Raw genomic sequence first — 23,449 nt, forward strand, 5'->3', positions numbered from 1 at the left:
ACCACAAAAATTTCAAATGGAATAAAAAAATGAAATTATATGTTGCATTGGCTGAGAATTTTTTTCTGAACAGGGGTAGAATAAATTCTTTCTTTTCCTATTGTGTACACTTGTATTGCTGATGAAATTTTAAAAAGTTCAATTTGTCAAAAATACCAACCCAATTCATGTAAAGAGCCAATCTATCCCTAGCAAGTACCAAAAGAATATTCACAAAATGTATTAACCAATGTCTTTAACTTGAAGGCAAAAGTTCTTCAATGTGAATTTGACCTACGCTAAAGTTGCTCTGGAGTTGAACTATCCATAGAACATTCTTAGCTGAGTGAGCATTTAAGATCTCTCTTTGCAAAAAATTGAATCCAAGACTGAATAGGCTCAGAAAATTATTCATAACCAAGTCAGCATGTAGTGGCATTCTTAAAACACTCATCTGAGCTCTGCTCCCTGGGCTATCATCTTATGTCCCTTCCCATTCATTGTGTACACAGAAGTGTTAGTGGAGAGACATGGGTAGTGGTCACTAAATGCCCTACTCCTGGCCTGTGTTTGTTTCCCTTTTGTGATGCTACACTTCATCTGAGAGCCTCACTATCTGCATAGTAGAGATTACGTCTTGATGGACGAAGCACACAGTTCAAACGTTGGGGAAAGCTACCAGAAGGTGGGCCAAGAATACCTTTCCCAGAAGAGACCAGTCTGCTGTTCATTACTCTTGCTACAAATCTGGATGCATCCCATTCCTGACTTGTCAGCCTCATGTCTGTTCCTGGGAAGATGAGGGAATGGATCTTCCTAAAAGCTCTGCTAAGGCAGATGAAGGACAGACAGATGAATCGGGACAGCAAGCTGGCTTCATGAAGGGCAGGTCCTGCCTGAACAACCTAGTGGACTTCTGCGATCGAGTAACTACATTAGTGGACAAAGGAAGGACTGCGGATGTTGTCTATCTGGACTTCTGTAAAACCTTTGACATGGTCCCCCAAAACATCCTTCTCTCTAAATTGGAGAGATATGGAGTTGATGGATGGACTGTTTGGTGGCCAAGGAATTGGCTAGGTGGCCACATTCAGAGGGTAGTGGTCAATGGCAAAATGTCCAGAAGGAGATCAGTGATGAGTGATGTCCTTCAGGACCATATTGGGACCAGTACCATTTAAAATCTTCTTCAGTGACAGTGGGATTGAGTGCACCCTTGGCAAGTTTGTGGATGACACCAAGCTGAGTGGTGCAGTTGACACACCTGAGGGACAGAATGCCATCCAGAGGGACCTGGACAAACTTGAGAAATGGGCCCATGTGAAACTCATGAGGTTCAACAAGGCCAAATGCAGGGTCCTGCACCTGGGTCAGGGCAATCCCAGGTATCCACACAGGCTGGGGATGAAGGGATTGAGAACAGCCCTGAAGAGAAGAACTTCAAAGAATCACAGAATGTTAGGGATTGGAAGGGACCTTGAAAGATCATCTAGTCCTATTTCCCCACTGGAGCAGGAACACCTAGACGAGGTTACACAGGAAGGCGTCCAGGTGGGTTTTAAATTTCTCCAGAGAAGGAGACTCCACAACACCCCTGGGCAGCCTGTTCCAGTGTTCCATCGCCCCACTGTGAAGAAGTTTCTTCTCATATTTAAGTGGAACCTCCTGTGTTCCCGTTCGTACCCCTTGCCCCTTGTCTTATCATTGGTTGTCACCGAGAAGAGCCTGGCTCCATCCTCGTGACACTCACCCTTTACATATTCATAAACATTAATGAGGTCACCCCTCGGTCTCCTCCAAGCTAAAGAGACCCAGCTCCCTCAGCCTTATGTCATAAGGGAAATGCTCCACTCCCTTAATCAGCTTTGTTGCCCTGCGCTGGACTCTCTCCAGCAGTTCCCTGTCCTTCTTGAACTGAGGGGCCCAGAACTGGACACTATTCCAGATGTGTTCTCATCAGGGCAGAGTAGAGGGGAAGGAGAAGCTCTCTCGACCTACTAACCACCCCCCTTCTAATACACCCGAAGATGCCATTGGCCTTCCTGGCCACAAGGGCACAGTGCTGGCTCATGGTCATCCTGTTGTCCACCAGGACCCCCACGTCTCTTTCCTCTACACTGCTCACTAACAGGTCGTTCCCCAATTTATACTGGAACCTGCCCAGATGCAAGACTCTACACTTGCCCTCATTATATTTAATTAAATTTTTCCCCCCCAACTCTCCAGCCTGTCCAGGTCTCACTGGATGGCAGCACAGCCTTCTGGCGTGTCAGCCACTCCTCCCAGCTTGGTGTCATCAGCAAACTTGCTGACAGTGCACTCTATTCCCTCATCCAAGTTGTTGATGAATATATGCAACAATACTGGTCCCAGTACTGACCCTTGAGGCACTCCACTAGATACAGGCCTCCAACTAGACTCTGCCCCATTGACCACAGCTCTCTGGCTTCTTTCCTTCAGTCAGTTCACTCTCCACCTCACTACCTGATCATGCAGTCCACACTTCCTCAATTTAGCAGCGAGGATGCTGTGGGATACTGTGTCAAATGCTTTACTGAAATCAAGATAGACCACATTCACTGCTTATATTCTTCCCAAGTGGCCAGCCCCTCCTTCCACGATCTGTAAACTCTCCTCTTCCACTTGAGTTTGCCCAGCAGTTCCCTGTTTAATCAAGCAGGTCTCCTGGGTCCCTTCCTTGACTTTCTCATGTCAGGATGCTCTGATCTTCAGCTTGAAAGAAGCAGTTCCTGACAGCTAACCAACTATCTTGGGCCCCTTTACCTTCAAGTACCCTTTCCCGTGGGATTTTCCCAAGCAATTGCTTGAAAAGGCCAAAGTTGGCCCTAGTGAAGTCCAGGGTTGCAATTCTGCTTGGTATTCTGTTCCTGCCACGTGAGATCCTGAACTCCACCATCTCATGGTCTCTGCAGCCAAGGCAGCCCTCAACCTTTAACACTTCAACCAGACCCTTGTTAGTGAGGATGAGATCCAGCAGTGCTCCTCCCCTAGTTAGCTCATCCACGATTTGCATCAGGAAGTTATCATCGATGCACTGGAGGAACCTCCTGGCAATGTGCACTTGCTGCCCAGAAGGGAAATCATATCTTGGGCTGCATCAAAAGGAGCATGACCAGCAGGTTGAGAGAGGTGATTCTGTCCCTCTGCTCCACTCTGTTGAGACACCACCTGAAGTCTTGTGTCCAGCTCTGGAGCCCTCAGTACAGGAAGGACATGGACCTGCTGGAGAAGGGCCAGAGGAGGACCACAAAAATGATCAGAGGGATGAAACACCTCTCCTGTGAGGAAAGGTTGAGTGAGTTGGGGTTGTTCAACCTGGAGAAGACTCCAGGAGACCTTCTTGCAGCCTCTCAATACTTAAAAGGGGCTTATAAGAAGGATGAGGACAGACTTTTTATTAGGGCCTGTTGTGATAGGACAAGGGATAATAATTTAAAACTAAAAGAAGGTAAATTTAAAGTAGATATAAGGAAGAAATTTTTCACAGTGGGGTGGGTGAAATACTAAAACAGCTTGCCCAGAGAGGTGGTAGGTTCCCCATTCCTGGAAACATTCAAGGCCAGGCTGGACAGGGCTCTGAGCAACCACATTTGGTTGAAAATGTCCCTGCTCATTGCGTTTGGCTTGGACTGGCTGACCTTTGAAGGTCCCTTCGAAACCAAACTACTCTATGATTCTGTCTGACAATAGAAGATTTGGACAACCTTCTTCTGCTAGGTTTGCAAGAAAATTAATTTCATTAAATGAACCAGCATAATTGAAAAGTTCCAAATACAGAAAGATTATTTATGCCTGAAACAAGATATATAAACAATAAGAGGTCATTTACTTTTTGCTTTTCATCTGTGTTTAGAAATTATTTGTCTTGAAGGGAAGACTATTCTTGTCAATGTTCCTGTCATCGTCACTTCTGATCAGGAGAACAGAGTACCCACTGGATGTCACCACCCAGCAAAGAAGGTATTTCCTGCTCTGCTTCATGGTCAAAGAAATTTTTTCCCCCACCATCTTTCCAGTCCTTTCTATAGACTAAGTGCTCAGAGTTTATGGCCATTTTGTTGTATAAATACATACAAATCTACCAATACATACCATACATAAATACATACCATCTACCAATCTCTTCTGGGAAGCTACCTATTGTAATGTGACAACAGAACCTGGCCATGGCGGACTGTATGATGTATTGGTTGTCTTCTGGCTTTGAATACATTAAATATCATACATTTTGGCTTTCAAGAAGATCTCAGGGATGAATCAGTCTCTCACTTTCTTGTCAGGGAGATTACTCATGAATGAGGGCACAGGCTGACTGTGGAAGTTCCTAGTGGAAGTACATTAATTTGAGTGCTTCAGAGAAGCAGGGTGAAGACCTGAAAGTGTGGAAATCTCTGAGAAGTCCTCAGCTGGGTTGTCCTGTCATTTTGGTCTGAGCATCTGCTCTTTTTTCAAAGTGTACCACAAGTCATGTAGATATTCTTGGGGCTTTAGGGTTGTCAGCCAGAACACACTTCGATGAGTCATGAGTGCTTAGCACCTCTGAAAATGAAAAGCCACATGGACAAAGGAGACAGTTGATGCAAAGAGTGCAAAAACTCCCTCTTCGTGCCTATGTTAAGGTAACTATGTGAAGCAATGTCACTATAAAAGAGATGGACCTGAAATAGTAACCTCCTTCAATATCATGTAAGCCCCATGAAATCAGTACTGATGGGTCCTCTGATCCTGGCAAGAAGGCTGCCAGCACTGAGAATGCAGCCTGAATCCCTTGTAACTCCCCCATTTGACTTCATATTCTTGATCTTGTGTAGGCAGTTGAGAGACATATGTGATCCTCATCACAAAAATAGATCTTGTTGATGTTCAGTCTTTGTAGGTGTCTTCCATTGGTCCTGACACTATTTCTAAAATGAGTTTTTGAAGACTTTAAGGGAGTTGATAATTTATTTTCAAGGACATTGAGCCTTTTGGGGGAATTTTGTTGGAGAGACCTTCCCTCCACGCTAGTGAGCTCTTATGTTCCTGGCAAGGGACTGCTCTTACATGACCACTTCCTTCTTTTCTGTCATGGTTTCCCCAGTAGCTAGTGCTGGAGTTATCTACTAACAGCTGTGTGAGGCTGGGTCCTTGAGCTGTTCCTCTAAATAGCTGCACTAGGTGATGGCACAGACCAAGACAAAACATGTAAGGTTATATGAAATGTCCAAATCTAACAATCATGTTAATGACTCCTTCTTGAAGTCACACATGCCCTATACACTGTGATTTCACATCTGTCCCCATGTTGTATTCCCATGTGCTTTGCATGTATCTCAGTGTTCTTGAACTTCACTAACCAACAGGAAGGGACACTCCAGGAGTTAGTTCATAATGTACTATGGGAATCTAGCTTCTCCTTTCCAAACCCATCTTCTGGAATGGATTTCCAGGCTTGTGTTTGCTGTACAACTAGTTATGTTGGAGAAATTTGGGCTTTTTTTTTTTTTAACTAGGCAACTGCAGAAAATAGTTAAAAAACATTACTAATCATAGATTTCAGGGTTTTATTCCTACCCGAATCACAAGTGCTGGTGGAGAATAGAAAGGGCACCTAAGAAATGCTCTGCAAACCAGTCTAGGGAGAAGCACAGACACTTCAACCAAAATGAAATCCTGCTCACTCTCTGTAAAATCATCTGTTGCAACAAGCAGTGATAGCTGAAATATCCCTCCCTTTTATGTTATGTTTCTGTTGGTGAGATTGAGGATGGAGAGTAGCATTTATCAGTCTTTGAAGTATGTTACTGCTCCTGCATTTCTTCTTTCCTAGATTATTCCTTATACCTGCCCTTAAAAGGAAAGTTATTCAAATTTCCTGTTTGATCAACCAGCAATTACAGCTGATCTTTGCCCACCTTATATTCAGGCTGTACCTGAAACTCAGCTCCCTTGGCTCTTCTTGGTGTCTTTTCTTTACAGAAAGGGTAGGCAACAGATCTCAGATCTTTTGAGTTCAAACTGAAGTTGTAGTAGAGGGTGGGGTCTGTGGGAGATGGTCCTCCACAGATCCCTGAATGCTTGTCTGCTCCATGTGCCAGCTAGAAACCTTTTGGGCAGAAAACACTTGTATTTTGAAAGTGAGAATGAGATGCTATTTGGCAGCAGAATGGCAGAATCTGCAGAATGTGTATTGACTTGCAGGTAGATTTTGGCAGGGAATGAATAGGCAGTGAGATAGTATCATATCAATACATGGAGACTCTTGGAGGAAGAGATACTTGCCTGTGTTTTTCCACTGCCTTATATTTAATGGTGGCGCAGATGTGGTGTTAGTCTGTCTGTACCTGGAAGGATTTTGTATGAAGCTGGAAAATGGGCATCTAGGATAGACTTTTCCCCGGTTCTTTAAGAGAAGGCAGTTCAGTGCCCAAAGCATCATACAGATTTTTCTGACCTTAATGTTTCTGTGATTTGGGGTACACTGACATAATTAAAGTACCAGTCTCTTTTTAGTTTTAGTTCCTGAAAATGCTATTACGGGCAGAGCTCCCTATCCATAGCTTTTTCTAAGGTTAGAGCAATGCTTTAGTTTGCCTAGCAGCAGTTCTCATTAGTATTGAGGAGCAGAATGTTGCAGTAAAGGAGACCAGGCAGCATATACCACAATGCTTGTTTCAATATATTTTGAATTATTTAAGAAATATTTTTATTGTAAATAAGATAATCACATATGCAGAATATCAAGGTCAGTGCATGAGAGTGCTAAGGAAAAACAATAAATGCAGCAGATAACTAATTTATCTCCTGGGAATGTTATTTCACGCACTGACACATTTTCTTCTTTAGCATCGAACTACAAGGCTGAGTTCTGTGAAATGTTCTAATTAACCTATCACCATGTACTTATTTATGGTGTCCCCAAATGATATTATCAAAACACAATAGTCTATTTTCTACCTCTACTCTATGAAATGTTCAAAGATCTGAATATTTATATGAAATAGTGATTTTTGAAAACAAATATTTTCAAGCCTATTTTATATGTATATCTTGGCACACTGACAAACTTTAATTGCCAGCAGCCAGGCAAAGCATATACTCTTGAAAAGTAACAAGTCCTTGTTACTTCTTTTCATCTGACTATCAGATAAAACTCCTTTAAAATTAGTATTCAGCGTTTCAGAATCCATGCACACAGAACTGGTATAATTTGTCTTTCAGACACACTTAACCCAGCAAGTGGGTTTCTTGGTCTCTTTGATAGAACAGTAAGATTAAAGGTAATTATTTCACTTTCTGTGAATCTTCACGCAGTGATACAAGAATCGCTCCTCATCCCTGCAGTAGGTTGGATCAAGCTTACTTGCTCGCTGCAAGTTTGATTTAACACAAGTGGAATGGAGACCTGAAAACCACTTGAAAAAAAAAAAAATGTTGCCCATAACTTTAGTTGTGTGATAACCTTTGTATAATTGTGTGCCCTTTTAACCAACCTAAGATTTTCTTTCTCTTAATTACGTAGGAAAACCTGTCTCTCATTGATTTTACTGTAAATGAAATAACAGCCTTTTCTAAGCTCTGACAGTATGCTCAGCCTTAATTCATACAGGGAGAGATATGGTTTGCAGCTAAAGTAGCAGATAGTAGCAGCTTCATCTTTTGAAAACTACATTTAAAAACCTGACAGCTTGCATTTGAATACTTTCTGTGGTTTGCTTCAGGTATGTTAGGTTTTATCAGCAGTGTGAGGCTCAGGAAGTCATTCATTAGTGCTACATTCGGTCTCACACTTGTATCTGACTGCTAAGTTAAGAGTCAGTGTTATTAACTTCTAATGATGCCATCTCCTGGTGAGTGGCGCCTGAGCTGGTGGTGTGATCTAGAGGCAGCACAGAGAAGATGGAAAATACACAGCAAAACCAACAGGGCTGATAAAAACATGACTGAAGTAGGAGTGTGCACACTGAGGGTTTTGCCTTGGAGTATGAAGCCAGACAGATACTTTATTAACTGTTAGAAAACAATCCATCAGTTTTTGTCAGTTGCTGAGGGCTGTTCGTTCTTCCTATGCACTTGTACAGTGCCTAGCACAGCAAAATCTCAATCTTGATCAGGGTTTGTAGGCACTCTTCTAATAATATAGCCATGTTTTAACATGATGGTGCTTGCAATTCATGTTCATGGCTTTTAATGTTATTGTTTGCAATGAATCAGTGCACAGATTGCTAATAATGTCTCATCTTCTTTGCTCCATTTATTTGGGCTTTCTCTTTCTTCACTTGTAGCACCTTCAGTGATTGAGGCATCAAAGCCTACTTCAGAACTGCCTTTATTCACTTGGGCATGTACGTGCACACACCAATGTGCTTGCAACGGTGCCAGTTCATTGGCTTAATAGACTTTTCATACGCAGCCTCTCTGCAAATACTGGATGAACCTGAATTTTTAACACTGGTTATGAATGGCATATTTTTCTCCTGGTGAAAGGTACATTGGATGCATTGGGGCACCTCTGTGTAAAACAGTGAAAGTGGCACTGTCATTTCAACAAAGTAATGGGACTGAATATCTTCCTATATGATCCTGTGGGGGATCAAGTTATGGGATATTCTTGCCTTCATAATGGCCCGAGCTTGCTACACTTTTCATTGCAGTGTGATGCCTATATCTTTTTTTCTCCTGGAAATTCTACAAATGACAAAATTGCATGTAACACTCCATTAGTGGCGTCATTACTGCCAAATATGAAATTATATTTTTCTCCTGTCTCTACTGGTACTACTCATACATTGCAAGGGGAATTCATTAGCAGATTCTCTGTCCATTGACATTTAGTTCTTTCCATTGTTCTCTGGATTCCAGGTTGCTGTCTTCTTCTGAAAATAGGACCTACAATCTTTCTAACTAACAAAGCTATTAGCATTAAAGCAATGATTATGTAACCAGTTTGGGCTTCTCTAACTGTGGAGTCCCCTTCACCTTTGCTGCGTGTCTCTGTCATGTTCTTGTGTCAGTAAAGATAGTCTTGATGGAAACTAGGCCAATAAAATCAGGAAAGAAAATTTTGGGTGGATGAGTGGACCTGGCTGACAGCATGGCTGTGCCTGGTACCAGTGCAAAAGGAAGACTAGACACATGTCCTTGTGGTCTTATTATCAGCTCAAACTACTTGAGAAAGTTACAGCTTTGGACAAATACTTTGCACATGGAATTCACATTTGCTACTTAGTTTTACCTGCATAGATGATTCCTTGTTGGAGCTGTTGGACTGGAGGTTGGCCTACGTATATTTTAGCATTGATGTCTTACTGTGGAACGTTTGGAGGTTTTTTTTCATTTAACATCACTCATGACAGGCATATCACTGAGAGGATGTGCTCAGATAAAAGGAGAACTCAACATAGGAATGTACTGAATTGGCTTTTGTTGCATGTTATCACACTGCTGGAGATGATGTACTGCACAGCATTTCTGCACGTTTTTTTTCCCACTAAGTTGCTACTCGTGTGTCCACACAGACAGAGCTGGGGAATAGCTTCTGTGAAAAACAGTGGGAGAGACACCTAGGAGAAGACTTAATCCTATGTTTCTTGTTTCCTCTAAAGAATTATGTTAAAAGCCATAGGAAATTTACAACTGTGTTGCCAATATCTATCATAAATACTCTTGACTATATTTAGAAAACCAACACCAGCATAGCAGACAGGAAAATGGAGCTCAGTTAATTTTCAGCATCACATGGCTTTCATAATCTCTTTTCAAAGCTAAATACAATGTTTACTGCCACTTTGTTTTCTAGCTGGGATTTCCTCCTTGTACAAGAAACAGCTTTGTTACTAGTGCTGCATTGTACAGTTTTGAGGTGAGGGAACATAAAGCTGTGACTGAAAGAACCAGGCTGACATGTAAAGCATTGAACCTGATAAGTCTGTTAACATTCCTTCTTTTTTTAAACTCTTGGGTCCAAGAAATAGTCTTCAGAAGATTTCATGCACAAAGTCAGGTGGGAAGGATCTTTGGCACATTCATTTTGATTCTGACTCTCTGCTTGTTCTGTTTAAAGATGGTCTTGCAAAGATTGTCTTGCAGCATTGTACCACTTTTTAATATGTAATTAATTTTTTATAGTACTTCTTTCCATACATTTTAAAAAGACATTATCTGACAATATGAAAACAGGAATAACAGCTTTGCCCAGAAAACTTTTTAGAATTTGACTAGACTATTTCTGTGGGTACAGGAGACAGAACTGTTTGTTTCATTGGTCTATATATAAGATTTCTTCTTAAAGAAAACCTTTTGAAATGCTTGATAGGTAGGACAAGTCACATAAAACTTTCTGCTTAGTAGGCAGATACAAGTATCATATTAAAGAGAATGGGCAAAAGACATGCTTCTGGTAAGAGATGCAGGACATTATGCACCATGTCTATAAAGGCAGTTAATGTTCAGCACTATCATGCTGTTTGATGACAGAATACTGTATGGATGGGGTGAAAATGTCTCCCACAATCCTCCTAGAACTGGTCTTGTTATTGGGGGCTGCATATGTTGTGTATCTATTCCTGCCATAAGCCTCTGTGCCTAGTGAAAGGTGACCAGGTATGCCCCACACAACATGGGAAGCTCAGAAAAGTATCTCAGGTGGCAGAAAAAGAGATCTTTTAAGTCCATGGGGCCAGCTGCCTGGAGGCTGACCCAGGACGACGTGTGTTGTCTAACTAGTGTGACTTTAATGCCAGTGCCTTTCTGGCTGTTTGCTTTTGAGCCTTTACCAGTGCTTCTGTCCTGGTGGTACATTCTCAGAATTTCATCCCGATGTTATCATACAAATAATAACTGAACAGAAGCCTCACAGGTTGATTTATAAATTGCAGTTTTGTAAGGATGTGGCTGGGCTGCAGCAAATGAAGACAGCTGCTAATGAAAACTATTGCTGTGCCAGCATGTACCTGAAGACAAATGCTAGGCCAAACATGCATAAAGCATCTGGTTTTATTCCAGTGGCATACGGCAGCTTCACACCCTTAACAAGAAGTCACCCTCACAGTAGCATCAGCCAAGGGCAAGGTCAAACAGCCAAATGTGGAAGAAATTGCATGTTTTAATGTCTTTTCTGACCAAGAATGTGCTTTGTAATCACAAGGAGTACTTATGATGCTTGGGTAGTTTTGCAGAGCACAAATATAAAGCTGGTCAGTTGTTGTTAAGTCTCCCACGCTCATACACAACCGTGCTGTAAAAAGGTGAAACAGGAAGTGAATTAAAGGCATGATTGCAGGGTGACTAGAAAGGCCTCCACAAGACATACTTGCAGTTCACAGGGCTGCTCAGTACATAAGCCAGTCTGCCTTCCAATAAATGGAAGCCAAAATGTAAAGTCGCTATGTATTTGCTCAGGCACATGAAACTGGTAGGTGTAATGATACAGATATATAGCCTAGCTGACAGGCTGTTAGAGTCAATGGAAGATGAATAACAAAATGTGTAGGGGTAGATCTCAGCAATTTTAAATATGCCAATTAAAAAAAAAAAAAAAAAGTGTGGGAAATTACTTCTGATTCTGTTTTGACTGGCTGGAAAAAAAGGTCTTTTTCACAGTTATAGGTGAGGGAGGGCTATTGGCACCTATGAGCACCGTTAACACTTCTCAGGGACAACAGAAATTCATCTCTCCTTGCTAGGAATAAAATCACCTTGAGAGATAACCATCAGATACTCAAAGAGCCGAGTGAGTGACACTTTCTCAGCATCTGGTGCCTACAAGTTAGATTTTCAGGTTTGCATGAAGAAAGCTTGGTGCACTTAGGAAGCCTTTATGCAAAAGGAATCGCTTCCTTTGAACAGGTAGCGTGTTAAGGGCAGATGGCAGCATCCCTATGTGGACCTGTGCCAGGCTGCTGAGCTAGAGGTCTGGGGGCTCTTGGCTGCAGAGGAGGCAGTCCCCACCACCATGCTGCTCCCTTGGTCTGGGGTCCTTATCAGCAGTATGTCCGGAGGAGTGGTGGAGTCCCAAGCAACTGCAGGGATGAAGCTGTGGAGTCGCAGGCTGCACCATTTGTTTTAGTTTTGGAGTCAACTGTGAGGGGCGAAACGTCTAATGGCTCTGGGGCCTGTGAAGCATTTGATAAATATTTCTCTTTGAGGGTCTTCCTCCTGCCTGAATGTGGCTACATAGACAGAGGGCACATGTATGAACCTGTGGCAACAGATGACTATTTTGCTGGGATGTGCCATGTTTGACAGAATGGCCTGTAAAGACTTAGCATGAGGTTGGAAAGCAAGCATCACTGTTTGCTATAAACAAACCTTACCAAAGTGCCTGTAATTGCAGTGTTAGAAGGTTGGCCAGGCCTACATGGTAGCAGGGGAGGAAAATAATGCTTTCTTTTATCTGTTCGTGCAAACAGCTGGAGACAGATAAAAGTGGAGACAGATTTAACCTAAGCAAAGATTGTGAGTGTGCTTTCCTTTGTTCCTCAGTGCTTTCTCTTTTCTTCCTTCTTAGTTATATTTTTATTTGCAAGTGAGACTATGTATGGGACAGCTTCTGAATGCTTTTTCTTTTTTTTTTCCCCCCTTCTTCTTTTTTACTTTAACTTAAGGAGATACCTGTTTCTCCTCAAACTCAGCTCCTGCAGCTGCCTCTGCTGCAGAAGTATGCAAGGACAACAGGCTCTGTGCTCTGTTCTGCCTGCTCATGGCAACTTCCAGAGCTCTGACACAAAGACCAGACTAACCTTTTTCACCATTAAACATCACTGAAGATATAATTCGACATAGTAAGGAAGATGTAAAAAAGCTCTGAAGCAATCTTTTTCAGATTTTCCAGCAACATAGAATGCAATGGCATAGGATAGAGAAAGAAAATGAATTTTTACCTTAAAAAACAAACAAACAAAAACCTTTTATCACTTATTCCAGGTAAACAAGGAGAAAATTTTAAAATTCCAGCTTTCAGAGCGAGTAGTGATTTACAATGACATTAATTAGAATCACCACGCTAATTTCCCCATGCAATGCTGTGAAACTGTACCTTGCTGCTTCTAATTGGATGCCTTGGAATGATGTTTTGGTACAGCAGGAAATGTTGCTTTGTTAGATTTTTTAATTGCTCTAATTCTTCAAGCCATACCGCTCCAGTAATGTATAGCTGCATCAGGGTGACTCTTGCAGGCACATATGCTCATCTACATTAAGGAGTTATTCCAGATCAGCTTTTCCTGATTAAATCTGCTGTGGATGTGATTGCAACAGAAATAGCTCTTCTGTTATAAAACCTGTATTAGACCACTTTTTCCTTTTGTTAATGGCAAACTTTTATGACTCTATGTTTTCTGTAGGGATAAAAGATAAGTATTACTTCAAATATATCTTTACTGTACCATGTACTTTCCACATATCTTGCTGTTTTCCTTCAAAAAGACTATTTGAAGCTCATAACAAGCTGCATTGCCTACAGACTTCTCAGGTATGCTTTACAGCAAGCCAAGATGTTTTCACAATGGCACTGCTGTAATTTCAACATCTGATAAATAAAGGCACGACTATTTTCCTCCAGCTGGTACCTGTCTTTTCAATGTCTGTGGAAACACAGGCTCATGGGTGCCAACAAGTTTGTGGAAAACAATGAGAAAATGACCATTTCTGATCTAGTGTATCTTATGTGATGAGTGAGAAACCTTACTCTTTCCACTCAAGTCAAGGGTGTGGAAAGGAATAGTCTGAATCCTTTGCAGTCTTCAACATTAAAATGTTTTTTACACAATGACTTCCTATAAAGGTCTGTTACTGAATAGTCATAGACTCAAAAGCAGCCACAACATTATATTATTTGTTAGTGATGGGTCCTGCTCTGCTTAATAAGTGGATTGTTGTCTTGGTTCATAGCACCAAAGAGATTTACAAAATAAATTTGAAGAATATGTTGAACTTTAAAGAGTCATTAAAGATTTTATACATCAATAATGTATTTTAAGCCAACCAAATTATGAATCTGATTGTTTCTATGTGGTAGCTACCCTTGGCATTTTTTTAAAAACAAACATGTTTCTGGTGTTTTACAAACTTGCATTACAAATGCAGTTACACATTCCAAACTTTTTTATTTTACAGCCTAGAAATACTCATACTTAAATGGTATATGAATCAAGACAGCTTTCCTATAGAAAAAATTTAGAAAGCTTGCTCTTTTCTGTCCTTTTAAAACTGAGAAGCTCGTATTTCTAGGGTGTGAAATAAACCCCCTAAAGACAAGTAAGTATCAGCTATGTGTTCTTAAGAAACACGGTTCCTGCTTAAGATTATGCATACATACAATTTACCTATTATAAATAATACTAAAAACTGAAAGATTATGTAACTTCTAGAGTTCTTCTGTATATTGGAGTTTGAAATATACCTATCCTTCAACCCCTCCTTATCTCTCCAGATTTCAGCCCTTTTCTCACTGTTTTGTTACAGGATACAATACAATGACAAATGGTAGATAAGAATTTTCAAGTTTAAATAAAGCCAAACATAAAAGCTCTTCAGAAATGAAACCAGCTTTATTTGTTAAATTAGCTGTATTGTGTACAAAGAAAATTACTATAATTTACAGTAACTGAGGCATAGAACATTGAGGGTTTTTTCTTCCACTGGAAGAACAGTATTTTAGAACTAAAGAGTTGTTAGAATCAGACATTGATAATACTAATAAAATAATAATATAATAATAAATACTTCTCATTCATAATATAAATTTATAATAATCCAAGTATTTAAGTATTAACTAATACATCTTAATCTGCCTCCAACATGTAGGTAGAAATGTCTTCTGTAGCTCACAGAAGAAAAAGTTGTGTGACATCAACCCTGAGATGTTTCCCTTTGTCCATTTTCACAACTGCCAGCAGCAGAGTTCCAGGAGGATGGTGAGCAGGCAAGTGAGTGCAAACACTGTTTGCTGTAATCTTAGCCCGTTAGAATATAGTCTGGTAATTTCCTCCTTTTCTGATTTCAGTTCTAAAAAAAAAAAAAGATCAAGAAAATAAATGGTTAATGAATAAAATATGTACATTTTAAAACATAAGGATTTTCAAAATACTTTGAAAGTCCTCTGACATCTTACAGGTACTTAAGTTAAAGGTAGCAGCTGTTAAAGTCAATCAAAGAGGCTATTCTCAGGGAGGGATGTGAATAGATGTCCCATCAATGATCGTTTGAGGAGCAACTGATAGCACTTATCAGCTCTTGCAGGCATTAATCTCAGAATAATCAAAAGTAAATACCAAGCAAAAGCAAGAGCAAGAACTTCACAAGAGGTATGCACTCCAATCTGCAAGTAGCCTTTTAAACCTCCCTTTAACAAGAAGGGCCTTCATTTACTAACACAAGCAGAAAGCCATACCCCTCATGCATGTGAAAGCCACTGTGTCCCTGCTCAGAGAGTGAGCAGATAATTCTCCACTGTCAGCTTTATTGCCTTCGTTAAGATGACCTCAAGTGTAGTAAGCAGTAGACTGCTTTTACTGAGCATGGCAAGGCCTGCTAGGTCTTTTGCTCCTGTAATGGGAAACAATAGGGCTGATTCAAAGGATCTTGAGCACTTAACTCTTCTGAAGAGTTTAACGAGCAAGTTGGGTGCCACACATAATTAGTCAACACAGAAGACTTCAAGGTAAAAGTAGCTGTGGTTGGCTGGGTTATTTTTTGTCTGTGGTTGCAAAGGTAGGAATGTCACCTTTCTTTTGCATTTCACTTCTTTGGACCCGTGGGCTTAGTCACACAGTACAGCATATCCTTGGGACTCAAAAGGTTCAAGTTTTGAAATTTGTATTTACTTCTGAATTGGTGGTATAACTCAGGAGTCACAGCTTCAGTGCACTCTACTCAGATAAGAATCTGGTCATAAAAGGTTGGTGTTTCCTAGGGGTAAAAACGAATCTTGAAGCTATTTAGGTCTGTTGTTTTCTTACCTTGCTAAATAATGATGCTGCCACAAGTGAAGGAAAGTATATTACAGCACAGGGTGGGATTGAGACATCATGGATAGAGAAAGGAAAGAATATTTTGCACTACTGTTGCAACGAGACAAAATAATACTAAACTCTTATTAGTCATCTCAGAGTATTGAAAATAGTGTGGATCTCAGTAGCCAGTTCTCCATGGAAAAAAAGTACCTGAAAAGTGATCTTTCAAGTTTTTATGCCAGCTGATACACTGTTTTCAAAAATACTCACACCTTTATACAGAGAATTTCAGAGGCTGAAGTATTAAGACTTAAGGTAATACAGTGGTTTTGAGTAAACTGCGTGCTAATATATTACGCTGACCAGGACTATGGCTATACATTTTTTGTAGAGTGTGCTCAGTCTTAGAAATCTGTACAAGAATATTTTGAAGATTAATATGCAGATCTTAAAACAAGGTTCAGACTAGTTTTCTGCCATTTATGTGTGAAGTAGTTTATGCAAGAACAGGCAAGTTTTCAGTACCTGTTTCTCTAGTGTAATACTGGTTTCTACTTCTACCACACCAGCTTATTGTACTCGTTTTTCTCTATCCTCATCTAAGAAAGATTTTTATATGCTTGGATGTAGTTTAGTTGTACCAATTGGTTAAGCGGAAAGTCATATACACATGCAGGTTTTGCAGAACAAACTAACTTTTAATCCCTATAATTTTCAGTTAAAATGGGGGAAAGTTTCCTACTGCACAGGATTATTAAGATCTCGAAGTATTTTATATTATGTACTATACAAACAACAACAGTATTATTTACTGTCTTGCTATTGCATTCTCTGAAGCAGAGCAGGCCACTGCACAAGTCTAAACAGAACACATACAGTGTTCTCTGAGTACCCCACCTTTGCAGAATACGATTCTGTCACCCACAAGATAAAAACGGTTGATTTAATGCCATTTCTTACCACAGTTATCATGCATTATTTCTGAGAGGCAGTTCAGAGTACCATAGCCGCACCGACACAGCCAACAGCCCTTGAGCACCCAAGCGCCGTGGGCAATACTGCCGCAGTTGCTGTCAAGGACAAGGGAGACATTTGGTACATCCCTGATCCCACCACACAAAATAACCAACCAGAGCATCTAAGTCGCTCTCTCTGGTTTTGGTCTGTATTTTTACCTTTGCCGTTCATCATATTCACAGTATCTGCCAGTGAAATGCTTTAGGCAGGCACAGAAAGCCCCTAGGATACAGGTCCCTCCATTTTGGCAGCACTGCCTGTTTAGTTTTTTACCTGCAAGACAATATTACAAAGGTTACCAGGCATCCTGGGGGGCTCCGATCCTCCCCTTTTTCTCACTTGTTCTCTCAGGTCTTTCCAGTTGCCAAAGGATCTTAAGGATATCTAGTTTTATTGTCTTTAGAGACAATAAAATTATCTGCCTGTTAGGAGTGTTTGTTCAGTTAAGCCCAGTTTGTTTAGTTAAGGATTAGAAGCAGACTACTAGGGATTACAGGATGGTCAAGAAGCAGCGCCTGGCAAGCCCCTCAGCAGCAGCAACAGCACATATTAAAGTGAAATATTTCACTTTAATGAAGGCAGGTTTCAGTCACACTATTTAACTTTAATGGAGGCAGGTTTCAGTCACACTAAGAAATAGGACATGGTTACCGGGAAGTGTTGCTTATTTGGTAAGAAAGGAGGCTTTGTTACTGGGAGGAATTACTTAGTTTTGAGAGGGGAGCAGAACACTCCCTCAGGCCTTCCTCAGACTCCTGGAAATGAGTACCTACCTAAAAATGTATATATGTGGGAGGAAAGACAAATCTGACACCCCCCCTTTTTTTAAAGTAAATAATTTTTGGTCACGAAATATAGTGAATTTTAGGAAAATGAATGCAATTTTACAAACGCTTTTGTAAATCCAAGGGACCAACTCCTTCTTAATTCCTAGTATCCTTCCCTGTTTTCTGTTACCACTTTTTGACATTAGAGATCCCCGGTTCTACCTCAAATCTTTTATCACCATTTCCTAAGTGGCCACAGGAATAATTTAAATTAGCAGCCACAGAAAATCAGCGAGCTAGAATCTTCCAGGACAATACTGAAAGCATTACTGTGATACAGTATTTTAAAAAGCAATTCAATGGCATTGTTTAGATAAATAATGTTACTTACTCTCTGTAATTCCAGTGAAAGGTACCAATGCCCTGGAATTCTGATGCTTTCTGCTTTCGTAACTCTGATTCATGTCACTGAGAACATTTATAATAGTCCCTTCGTTCTTGAGCTGCTGCTTTTGTGCTGTGGTATTGAGACTTTTCACATCTTCTTCCTGTTCTTTTTCACGGCCTTGACAAGTGAAAATATGGAAGGGTAGCTTGTAATGAAGTGATGCACAACCTAAATGTACAAGAGAAACACGGGTGGCGGGGGAAAAAGAAATTTTCCTTACCTTTTCCTAAATGAACAGCCTGCCAGACCAGAATCACAGTGAAAAGAATTCTACAAGAGACAAAGATCTGAAATAAATTTGTGACAATAAGACACAAATACCAAACTGGAGACTGTGTGGCGGCGAAGGAGCTTTTTCAAAGCTTTATCAACCATTGATAATATAAACTATAAATATTTTATGCCAGCAGTAATTCGAATTAACACATCAAAAATCTCAAATTAGGCTTGAAAATTGGAGGGGTGGGGTTGGGCGGGCTGAGAACAGGGACAGACAGACTAGGCTTGCTTCCAGAAAGCCATGGATTCTATGCATTTGCTGGTTGACAACCCGTCAAAAGCATCTTTTTCTGTACATTTCTTTACCACAAGTAGGTTGTTGCCAGCAGTTTAAAAAGCAGCAAAGACAAGAAAACATTAACCTTCACCCGCAGTTCCAGGTACATTTGTTCCTTTCAGTTTCCTGGCCTTATTATCTTCCAAAAGAAGCACTGTTAAAAGGATAAATCCTTGGCTAGAGAAGGTCCCTGGCAGCTCAGGCAGCCTTACCTAACATGATTTCCCCAGCACATTTTCCTGCAGCCCGAAATACCCGTAAGATCGTCCAGGAAAGCTTGAGCAGAAGGCAGAGGTGCAGAGCCCCTCACTGAAGGCTGTTGCATGCGGCGCTCCTCACACCACACACAGCAACAGGAGGAGGAGAAAGGGGGACGGATGAAACTTTTCTGCTTCTGTCCAGCTTGTAACAACGCCGAAAACACACAGTTCCCCGTTGCACGGCTTGCTGAGCCCTCACTGGGGTCCTGTCAGGCAGGGATCATCCTTAGGATGGGACTCCCTGGCCTGCCCCCGATTTACATGCGCTGCTGAAGGGTGGAGCAAGGAGTGGGCACCCACTGCTGGGGGGACACTTAAGGGCCCATGACCACAAAATAGCCCAAGCCGGGAAGATCTCAACTCCAGTTTATTTCTTAACATAAAACACCTTGTACCACCACAGACTGCATGGAGGAGAAAAAAACTATTCTGCAGAACTACAATGGGTATATAAGAAACTGCAGCAGATCTATAACAAAGGTTAAAAAGCTCAACTCTACCTGTATGCCTTGTCTCTATCAGGTTTTCCACAGGGGGCTCTACTTTATGAAATTGTACTGCTTTGCAGCACAGATATTCTTCAGAGCCTCCATTAGAGATTTCTACCAAAAGTACTACAGAAAGCAGTGTAAAGTTCTTCACAGAGGTTAGTTGTCTCACAAGAGCTCTTAATAAATTCTTGAAATGCCTTTTGAAACTTTTTTACTATCAGTTAAATTAAACCCATTAGTGAGTATTCCTAGTCTGAGTCCATGCAATATCAGCAGATACCTGAATTTAACTTACCGTGTGCAATGAAATGAGCTAGGACCACTCACACAACTTTACTTTGTCTCAGCAGCATCCGCAAAAGGACCTGCAGCTGGACAGTGGTAAAAAAGCAGCTCTGGGCAGTCTTTTCTCGAATGGCTCTACCTGTACCCTGGAGTCCACATGGCCTTTACCTAAGTGGTAACAGGAAACTGCAGCAACATAGCTTTGTTTTGGGTAAGAGGGGTGGTGCTTTCAGTACACCAGTGCAAATCAAGCTATTACAAATTGCACCTTGGCTAAATATATGATCACATCAGACATATTGGTCAGGTCTCCAGTTAGATATAAATGCTGGCTTAATTTACAAAGACAGCTGTCCGAATTAAGTCAACCTGCTTGGCACTGAAGCAGATGGAGGTTGTTCTGAGCACATGCTCTTACATGTCTCCTGTGGGGACACTGATCTCCAACGAGAGGATAGAAGCGCATGGCTGGAGATGTGAAATGTCTGTTTCTGCAGGGAATGCTTGCAGGGAGTGCTGGGCTGCATCAGTCTTAGTGGATACGGCATTCCCAGTGCTGGTACAACTGTGGACTCCAATTGATCTAAGCTCAACTGTTTCTTGTAGATGTAGGCTAATTCCTTTAGCTTCATGGTAACTTGTTTCATGGTGTGTTTTATGTTTATTACTAAATTAAGATGATTTAGATGAAGCTATTCTTGTTCCAGGCTTGTACCAAAGTACCATGTCTTTTGGAAGTGAGAATCTGTGATGTACTTTTGTGTGTAGTTCAGCTAAATCAGTAGCAGAAGAATTCAAATGCTAACATTTGTAGGTGAGATATTTAATAGAAAGAATGTTATGATAAAAATCACAACATGTTAGTTCAGGAAGGGATTTTGTTTCTCTGCTCTTAAATAGCAACATTTTTTAAGGGACAGATTACTCTCACCTTCATGCTGTCTTCCTCTATCTGTTGTGATTCACAAGAACTTCTAAACTAAATGTGTTAAGGTTTAGCTTAATGTTTAGCGTAGAAGCTATCACTTTTGTTCAAGTACTGTTGTGACTACAGATGTTGTTCTGAATTAGGACTGTAAGATGTTTCACACAAAATAAAAGATATGTAATTTTTGCATGTATTCACAAAACATGTATGTTTGTTTTATCAACATATGAAAATGTTTACTTGTGGAAAATACAGTCCAAACAACTTTTGCTTTCATTTGAGTTTGCCAGCTGTATAATGAGGTTAGTATTTTGAGTTTAAAAAGGACAGCTGTAGTTACATCTGTTCACTGTTTCTTGGTACCATATTAGGAAGAAAACAGTAATTTTCAGTTTGGTCTAACTGGTAGTGTCATTTTAAATTACAATATTCAGATGCTGAAAAACTGTCCTTTAGCATCTAGTTTGTTGGTTTTCCCCTTCCTGTAGATTGAAGGCAGAAAATATAAACAGGCATAAGTAAACACATGAATGTGACACTTACTGGGTTCTTTTACTAAATGCAGTGTCAATATAGTTCTCTGGGAGAGCTTTTCTGGGTATCATATTCTTAGCCCTATACTGGAGGTAATTTTCAAAATGAGGATGGTGGTGAAGAAATATTGATCAATTTTCACACCCTGTGCCATTTGTTTAAGATCAGAAGTCATCCCTGTAACTGCAGGGGCTAACAAGCTGGGGAACCGTAAAGCAGTTGGTAAACATTTCTCAGTGTGATACCTCGTTGCTTCCTTCCTTTTCCCCACAGCCTCGCCAGCAACAGCACACATAGGAATGGGGACCATGTAAATTGCTCAGATGCTGCTGTGATCTGACTGCCCTATAAGGGTGAGATTGGTGTGACACTGCGGAAGAGCTGCTGTTTGTTGTTGACAGAATCTACCAGAAAGTGATTACTTCTGCTCAGGGATTTGTGAGGAGCTGCAGTAAGGGTAGACACAACGGGGCTTTATCAGCTTGAAGTAAGATAAGAGTGGAGCCAACCAAAGACCTGGTCTTGAGCATTTCTGTCAAGCCCAGTGTATGCGGGGGATGGTTAACCATTAGTTAGGGGCCTTCAGTACTATTAGTTCTGACAGTGGATCAAGCAGCCTATCTGGATAAGGGTGGTAAGAAAAAATGATGTTACTTTATTAGTCCACATAACCCCTTTTGTGCTCATCCAGGAACCTGTAGGTCTGTAGCCTGCATCTTCTGGTACTGTTTCCCAATGTGCAAGTGGACTACAACATTGAAAGTTAAAGTGTGGATAATATGTGTTGTTTTTTTGGTATATTAATGTTTCATACCAACTGTATTCCTGTGTCTGTACCCCATGTCTGTGGAGCTTCAGGATCAATAGATGCTTAAGGACTGGATGTAGCAATGGGAAAACAAGAAACAAAGGTGATGAAGATGTGTGTGCCCCTGGCTTCCTGGGAGCTCTGCTGAAAACCCGCTCAAGGGTATGCAAAGTTCAGTGATGGACAGTGCAGCCCAAATGTCTCCTGACTAGAAAGCTTTAGGTTCCCAAATTCCAGCTTAGGGCTAGGATCAGATCTCTAACCAGACTGGGCAATGTTAAATCAGTTATGCAGAATATTATGGAAAACAATTGAAAACAATTGTGCCCCTGAACCTTTATTGAAATCTTGGGAGTAAAAACTTTTGTGAAGCAAAGCTGTCAGCCTGGGTGACTTACTGTTCTCTGAAGAAAGGGCAGACCCCAGGCAGTCTATGCTGGGAGCTCTTAGAGTGTGCTTAATTCATTAAATGGTAAGAATCCTGCATGGAGGGAACTAATAATAGCCAGCCTGATATTTTTATTTTTATTTGTTTATTTTTTGTTGGCTACAGCTGCTACTAGGACTTCTGACAGCTACCCAGGCACTCTTGATTTCTACAGGCTATGTAAAACTTAAACACAGTCAGACTGAATGATTTTTGTGGTGTCACAGAACTTTCTCAACAGGGGATGGTCAGACCAGCTCTTGTTACTGTCAGGAATTTCCTGTACAATCATGTAGGGGTTGCTGTTGTTACCTCTTCATCTCTGCGTGTGTATGAAGTGGAGATCATACTCAGGCACAAGAGCTTTCACTGGTTCCAATGAGCAGCATAAATGCCCCAAGCACCTTTTTTCACTACAGGCTAAGAATGGCTTAGACTGGCTAAATTGCAATCTGCCAGTAATTGACTTAACAAAGTAAGAAGCAGGAAAGGAAAAGAAGATAATCCATACAGTGACTTGGAGCAGTTTAATGCCACAGGTCCATGATTAACTTAAGCAGAATAAATGGCTGCTGCTAAAAGCAAGAGTCACCTTCTCTCTTACACCATGGGCTGTTTGTTTGTACTACCTCCCTCACACTGCCAATACTGTTTGTGCAGCTATGAGTGAGCTAGAGCAGGGAGTTTATCTGAATGAAAACTCAGCTGGCAAAAAAATGGTTAGTTTACAGCTGGGTCAGTTCCCTGATGTGGTTTGCCATATGAGCACTAGTGTTGGCAGAAGCAAGAGGCAGGGATAGGCAGCCATGGCCATGTGACAGGCAGTCCCTTTCTGTAGCAGAGCTGATTTATACCAGATTAAATTCACTGTGGAATTTGTAAGTAGATTTCAGTTCATAAATTTAAGCTGGTGTTCCTCTCCCTAGGAAATAAACCGCAGCCGATATAACCACATGATGATGATATCACCTTCTATGCTTTAAATCTATTAGCATT

The 23,449-nt window shown here is 40.9% G+C and overlaps 1 protein-coding gene across 1 annotated transcript; it reads right to left on the reverse strand.

Annotated features, from left to right (window-relative positions):
- Window positions 1-14,860: 14,860 nt before the first annotated feature.
- Window positions 14,861-19,045, reverse strand: LOC309451524 (cryptic protein-like; the record flags this gene model as incomplete). The annotated part of the gene is made up of 6 exons (XM_082075231.1): window positions 14,861-14,985; window positions 16,893-17,002; window positions 17,108-17,222; window positions 18,108-18,281; window positions 18,385-18,434; window positions 18,933-19,045. The coding sequence occupies 6 exons, from the start codon at window positions 19,043-19,045 to the stop codon at window positions 14,861-14,863; spliced, it is 687 nt and encodes a 228-aa protein (XP_081931357.1).
- Between the last annotated feature and the right edge of the window lie 4,404 nt (window positions 19,046-23,449).

The sequence above is a fragment of the Streptopelia decaocto genome (genome assembly GCF_964273445.1).
Source record: "Streptopelia decaocto genome assembly, chromosome: Z".
Lineage (NCBI taxonomy): Eukaryota > Metazoa > Chordata > Aves > Columbiformes > Columbidae > Streptopelia > Streptopelia decaocto.